The 6,995-nt window shown below is 38.2% G+C and overlaps 1 protein-coding gene across 1 annotated transcript; it reads right to left on the bottom strand.

Moving 5' to 3' along the window:
• Positions 1-5,811: 5,811 nt before the first annotated feature.
• Positions 5,812-6,639, bottom strand: LOC113342246. Its single transcript, XM_026586846.1, has 2 exons — positions 6,387-6,639; positions 5,812-6,341 (listed from the first exon to the last, which is right to left on the bottom strand). The coding sequence occupies exons 1-2, from the start codon at positions 6,637-6,639 to the stop codon at positions 5,812-5,814; spliced, it is 783 nt and encodes a 260-aa protein (XP_026442631.1).
• Between the last annotated feature and the right edge of the window lie 356 nt (positions 6,640-6,995).

The following is a 6,995-nucleotide window of genomic DNA, read 5'->3' as shown; positions in this document are numbered from 1 at the left end:
TATCAGTGAATCGGAGGAAGTAACTATGATTAACACCTTAGTTAATGAGCCTTTACTAGAAACTTTCGCTGGTAATCCTTTATATGATTGTGATGATGGTTTAGAGGAAAGAGTTTACCCTGAGAATAATGTTTTAGAGTCTAGTGATTTAGAAACACTAATCTTAGAAGACCATAAACTCGTAGAGATGAGCGAGGATGAACCAGACTTAGAAGAATCAATTGACCATTTTCAGGAATCTGATGACCTAGAAATTAGGGAAGTTGTGACTAGTCTTTCTAGAGACACAAAAAACTCTAAGTTTGGGGGTAATTCTCCGTGTGATTTAACTATTAGAAAGTTCCCTCATGTAGGACTTAACCATCTTACAAGATTATCTTCATACACATTTTACCGAACCTAATGATGTCCAGAAAGAAGCTCAGTTGTTAGAAACCCATCCTCTGGTTGATGTGGTTTACCCAGGCGATAACACCCAAATTGACTTTGTTTTCCCGCCAAAAACTTTTCTTCCAATTGTGGGAACTTATGATTTTCAGATGTGTCGGTTATTAAGTTTTGAGACTGAACCTAATTACTTTAGGAGAATAGGGTCGACACATTTTCTTAAGGAAGACCACCTCTTTCATTGTGGTCAGCTGTGTGAGTCAAATCTGATTGACTTAGAGGATCCCCAGTTATTCAGGCTTTTGTTATGCGCTTCTAAGTTCTTACTTGAGTATATCCAGACTCTTCAGCCTGATATTCAGAATGCCTTTGAGGAAATCCAACCAATGAAAGCTTTTTATCTAGACCCTGTTATAGAACCTGAACCTGAACCACAACTAGATGTAGTTGTCTTAAACAGGAAACTAGACAAGGGTGTGCTTTATTTGCTATTTTTCTTGGGATGTTGCGGATTCCTTTTACTTGTGATAGCCCTATTTGGTTTTGGTGATCCACAGTTATTCCGGCTATTACTTTATGATTCTAAGAGGTGACTAATTCCTTTTGATGTCTGGCTGAAGACTTTAAACTTAACACTTCTTGGGAGGTAACCCATGCTCATGCAACATGGTAATATCTTTCCTTAACTCTTTTGCTTCAAGTGGTAACATTTTCTCCTTGTTTCATGCTTTTAATTTTATCTTTAGAACATTGAGGACAATGTTAGATTTAAGTTTGGGGGTATGGGAGAAACTTTTTAGTTGCAGTATAAATAAACTCCAGAGCCTAGAAATTTATTCCTATTAAGGATAGCACTAACCTATCTAAGTGGATGGAAACATCTTGGTTGTAGGAGTTGAGGAACCAATCTGATTAGATGGAAACATCTAAAGAGTCTATTCATAAAAACACAGAGCTCAAGTGTTAGAATTAAAAAAAACATGGTAATTTCGCCATATCTCGTTGAATCCTAATCCTTCTGTTTTTTTATTTTTTAAGTGATTTGGTGGGGCACACGATTCAAGTTGTACCTTTGCTAGGGTGAAATAGGGTGATTGAGATACCAAAAAAAAAAGAAAAAAAAAGAAAAAAAAGAGAGAGAATTAAGACCAGACCATCAGACCAACCGGAATAAATTCAATAAAGTCGACCATTGGTGCCCTTGTATATGCCAGTTGTGTTGACCTAGAGTTAGGTTTATCGACCACTGGTCTCTTGTATATGCCAGTTGTGTTGATACTAGTCAAAGCGGTATCTCAGTCCATTAGGATAGGTCCATCTTGGCAGAGGCCTTCAAACAGATATGGGAAACACCGTTCACTTTAAACCATCTATCTTTTCTCTTTATCCATCTTCTTAATCTTTCCATGTGATTGGTTGACTCCGGTTATGATGTACAGAAACTATCTGAGTAGAGCTCTGTCACTTTATATGAATTTTAGTATGCTTGAGTGCAAACTAGTGTACAACAATTGGAATTTCGCATCAGGGTACTTCCTCCTATAATCAATGATTGTATGCCAACCAAGGAGATTCTTTAGTGCCTTCCAAGGTTCTGCATAGATAGATAGGGTTTGGAGTAAAGGTTTTGTGGGTACACCTCTGGTAAACCCTCCCGAGAGTATAACTCGGTCACTAGGGCCACCTAGTGAGTTTGAATTTTCTTTTCTAGAATAAATTTTCTCGAGGACTAGCAAATAATAAGTTTGGGGGTATTTGATAGACACATTTTTGTGTCTAATTTGATCTCAATACTATATATTGTTGGCACTCGATTTTGTACTTATTATGGTGTTTTTCGTGTTTGTAGGTATTTTTGGGAAATAAACATTTTTGGAAAATTCGGCTCGAAAAGTTGCTCGGAGCACCCCCGAGGACATTTGCTATACGGACCCCCATTTTTTCTTTGTGTCACCCACGGCTATGTGTAGCCCATTTGTCCACAACACCCATTTGTTATTCAGCACCCAGGATGTTGGATAAGGGCTAAAAATTATGTTTTGGCGGGAAATATTTGGTTTCAATGGCAGAACTAGGGTTGCGAATTTGAGCTTGTTTCAGCGAGACTAAAGAGCTGGAATTGTTTGGGTATCTTCCTTTGAGCCTAACAAGATTGTTTTGGGTCTTTGGTTCGATGGATTTTGGCTAGAACTCGAATTAGAAGAAATCAGGGAGTAAAGCTGGCTAAATTAGGGTTGGAGGTTTTACGCAACTCAGTGAGACTCAATGGGTCAGATTGATTGGGTTTGTTCCTCTGGTGTTAACAGGCGTGGTATGGTTGATATTTCGGTTCAATTTGGCTAGATTCTCGGTGGGAAGAAAACAGACGTGCGTGTGCAAGGGAGGAGATATTCATGGGATTCGCATGAGTTGGAGAGAGTTTGCGCATGCTAGGAAGATTCTACCAACCCTTTGGATGATGACAGAGATAACTAAGGAGATTTTGCAGCTGTATAACGCATGCTGGACCAGAAAAGGGAAAGAATATTATTCCGTGTCCGGCAGAATTATTGAGAATTATCCTGGAGTTATGACAGCGATTCTTAGGCTCTGTGGAGTATATAAAGATGTTCGGAGGTCAGAGAAGGGGATGGAGAGTTAGGGGTGAGAACAGAGTGTAGAAATTAGAGTTGCAGAGAGTTGCTGCTGCTGCCATTAGAGAAGAACACGAAGAACAATAGACTGCAAGTAGCAGTCGTTTTCTAGTGTCTTAAAACCGTTTCGTTTTCTTCCAGAAAAGATTGTTGCTTCTGCGACTGTTCTGTGCTATAATTTTGTAACAACTTCTTTGCAACATTTGTAACACCCGTGTACCATTGCAAATCTCTGTTTTCTACTATTTTTCCAATAAAAACACCATTTGAGCTATGAGTTATCTTTTTGAGTGTGTTTTCACCATGTGGAGCTAGAACCCATCACTGGGACGACGGAGGAAGTTGTATTTCATCCTTGGGGTAATTTAATAAATTCCTTATTTACTTTTTGCACAAATTTTAAATGATTTATGATTTCTATTAATCAATTGTTATCTTGTTAGATAGTGTATTCTTAGTCTTAGATGCTTTAGATACACTATGCTTGTAATTTACAATTGATGTTTTACGAAATCTACTTTGGCAAAGAATAAAGTTATTGTTTCTTTTGTTTTGAGCTATAAATGTCTAGGATTAATTTATGAACCCCATGAACATGAAAAGCAGTGGAATCCCGAGTCCCGGTCTCTCTTCATCCTGTGACAAAATTTGTATATATATTTTCTTATTTGTAGTATTTTTATTTTATTAAAACTTAAAATCAATCCAACAAAGTCCGAGTGAACGACAACCTTACTTACCACTATATAAAATCACATCAATTGGCTAGGCACAGTGACATATGTATTGCAGGATATGGTAAATGGTGCATTGCAGGTGGTAGTTTGTTGTTCAATATGGATTGTTGCAGTTCAAATATGAGAAGAATGGGTAATGACTGAAGTTGTAGTTATGGTGATTAAGTTTTGGTGTTTGCTGTTTAAAATGCAATAGGAAATGTATGCTATTGGTTGTCTTGGTGGTACTGCAATGCCTAGGCAGTGATGATCAATTACAGTGCAGAAGTGTGTATGAAAGGATGAAGGGCTATCATGGTTGGATATGAAGCAATAATGCGCTATTATGGAACGACATTTGGTTTGGTCTGCGCAAATGGCTAAGTCCAAGGCCACTCAGCCCAATCAGCTAGATAGACTACCTGAATGAACCTCTGACTCATCCTATGACTCAACCATCTAGCCTGACCGAGGCGACGCAGTTTACTAGCTTTGACCGGTATACGGTTTGACTTCCGAGTCACCTGAAACTGTTCATCGCCAGCTTCCCGACCAAATCCCGGCGATTATATTTGGCAAATATTTCTATTGTGTTATTTTCAAAGTAACAAGGCGAGGAGAAGCTGAGCCACACCAAATAAAAAATCCTACGAAAATATCGGTACGGGACGAGGCGAAACCGAGCTCACCCAATAAAAAATCCAATAGACTTATATCACAGATTACCATAATTTAAAGCCGAGCCACCCCAAATCAAAAATTTTAAGCATGCATCGGGACGGGGCGAGGCGAAGCCACACCAAATCAAAGATCCTAAGCGACAGGACGAGGCGACGCCGAGTCACACCAAATCAAAAATCATAAGCTACGGAGCGGGACGAAGCCCCGCGACATCAAATCAAAAAATGCACGATGGGGCGAGAAACAAAAAATGATGGTGGATGGTTTGCGGAGTCGCCCGATGCGTAGCACGGGCACAAAATCTAGTTCATTAGTAAAGTAGAAGATAAGTGAATTAATTTGTGCACTTACGACTCGCATCATAGTGATAGGCTAAGTGAATTATCTAATGGTTCTAAACCCATTTAATTTATCTTTTGCATATATAAGGGTTTACTAATCCAATTGGGTTGGTTCTATAGTCCATTTGATAATTCTAGAAAAGATATACAACTTCGTAGAATGAACCAAAGGATAATTTGGACCATAAGGGTCCAATTTGTCAAAATAGGAAAAACTATCCCTAGGCCCAAGTCCACCAAATCGGCACGTTAATCTAAGGCCTGATCCAACCAGTCAACGTCCAGTAAAGGTCAAGTCAGGTCAAACTAGTCAAGCTAGTCAAAGTTCAAAGTCAAGTAAAGTCAACAGTCTAACTGGTCTGGTCAACGAGTTAACTCAGTCAGAAGACTGATTCAGGTAAATCAGACCCAATCAAAAATCTGATTGAGCTAAAGGTTCAAGGCAAATCAATGGCACAAGCCATTGATACAAATACAACTCTAACACCAGTTCAAAACCAAAACTATCTATTGTTCAATTTCTCCAACTTGATCCTATCATTTGATCAATACACAAACTATTCATTCTAACATAATTCTATAATTCAATACAACTGTAATTTAAGCCTACCTGCAATAGTAGTTACAAGCTTTACCCTAGAGAGGTTCAACTCAACACCTTCATCTAACCCTCATTTCAGTCACCACAGTTGTGACTTTATCCTTACAACAACATCTTCAACATAAATCAACATAACCAATCCAACAACTACGGAACCCCCACTACCGGTCTCAACTTCATCTGCTATGACAATTCAATTCCAATTCTAAACACAGTCTCTTCACATCCATCACTTGTGCTCAACCCAATATTCATCTTCACAGATAACACCACCATATCCATCTTAACCATTTCAGCACCACCAGTTAACTCCTAACATACATCTAAAACTTCAATTCATTCATAACTCAATAATAATGCCTCATTTCCTCTTCTAACTGGTTCATACCAATACCAGTTTCAAAATCTCAACTCCATATTCACCACACCCATATCAAATCACAATGCTATTATCAATCATAGTCCAACTCCTGGCCATTGAACTTATCTTCATAATGTTGCACAACATGATCACGAATTTGGTCATAGTCTGAAATAGTAGTACCAGCAGCGTCTACCAATTCAGAGATAGTATTAGGACTTCTTCGAATACGAATGCTATTATGAAAGAAAGTAGAATTGCTTGAACCCTCCACAAGCCATTGATTTCTAGCTTTTTGTTTAAGCATCGTGTTATGCTGAAGACGCGTTTCACTTAGCTTAGACATAGCATCTTTCATAAGGTTAAGATTAGTAATATCATTAGGATCCTCATCCGAACGAAGAGCAGCAGTTTCAAACCTCAATTGATCTTGCTTCAACCGAGAATCTTTGATCACACCTTTAAGCCTCTTCAAATTATAAGAAAAAATAAAATCAAGAGACCCATGAGCAGGCATGTTCCAACTTTCATTGACCATGCGAAGGAAATCAGCGTGCGAAAACCACATTTTCTGAATACGAAAAGGAGCTCTCTTAGGCTTTGGAACAACAAAAGGATAACCTAAGAGAGTAGAATGGTCGGAAACTTCTCTAGGAAGAGCTTTACACCGCCAATTCTCAAATCTTGCAAGCCAAGCAGCATTAATAACAACACGATCAAGTTTACTAATAATTCTGTCAGAACCCGACTGGCTATTAGTCCAAGTGAATTTTGTACCCAAAGAATCCGCTTCAAAAAGATTATTGTCATCTAACCAATCTGAAAATTCATTGATAGCTGAAGTTCTTGGATCAAGACCTCCCTTCTTTTCATCAAGACGAAGAATACAATTGAAATCACCCATAACAAGCCATGGCATATCATTATCTTGGAGATTAAGTTGCTACCGAAGTCTTCTTCTAGTAACTTGAACATGACTAGCATGACCAAAAGAAATATGAACTGCTTCAACCTCAATAGTGATGGCTTGTTTACTTCTATTGATTATAGAAGGACTTATTGAATTCAAATAACAAAACCAAATATTAGCAATATTATTAGCAGTAGCATTATGAATAACATGGGAAGAAAAATCTTCAAGTTGAAGTCTGTTTCCAAAAGCAACCGAACAGTGTACCTTTGGTTCCGCAAGACAAAAAATATCAGGTTTGAATTCCATTATTAACTCCCTAAGTTTACATTGAGCTGCCTCACGAGCAACCCCATTAATATTCC

The sequence above is a fragment of the Papaver somniferum genome, unplaced genomic scaffold (genome assembly GCF_003573695.1).
Source record: "Papaver somniferum cultivar HN1 unplaced genomic scaffold, ASM357369v1 unplaced-scaffold_35, whole genome shotgun sequence".
In the NCBI taxonomy this organism is placed as follows: Eukaryota; Viridiplantae; Streptophyta; class Magnoliopsida; order Ranunculales; family Papaveraceae; genus Papaver; species Papaver somniferum.
Note: the sequence above shows the minus strand (reverse complement) of the source record. Positions and strands in the feature narration are given on the sequence as shown.

Coding starts and splice junctions, on each gene's coding strand:
- LOC113342246 (XM_026586846.1), bottom strand. CDS start 6,639: ATGCCATGGCTTGTTATGGGTGATTTCAATTGTATTCTTCGTCTTGAT. Junction 6,342..6,386: donor AAGATTTGAGAATTGGCGGT/GTAAAGCTCTTC, acceptor CTACTCTCTTAG/GTTATCCTTTTGTTGTTCCA.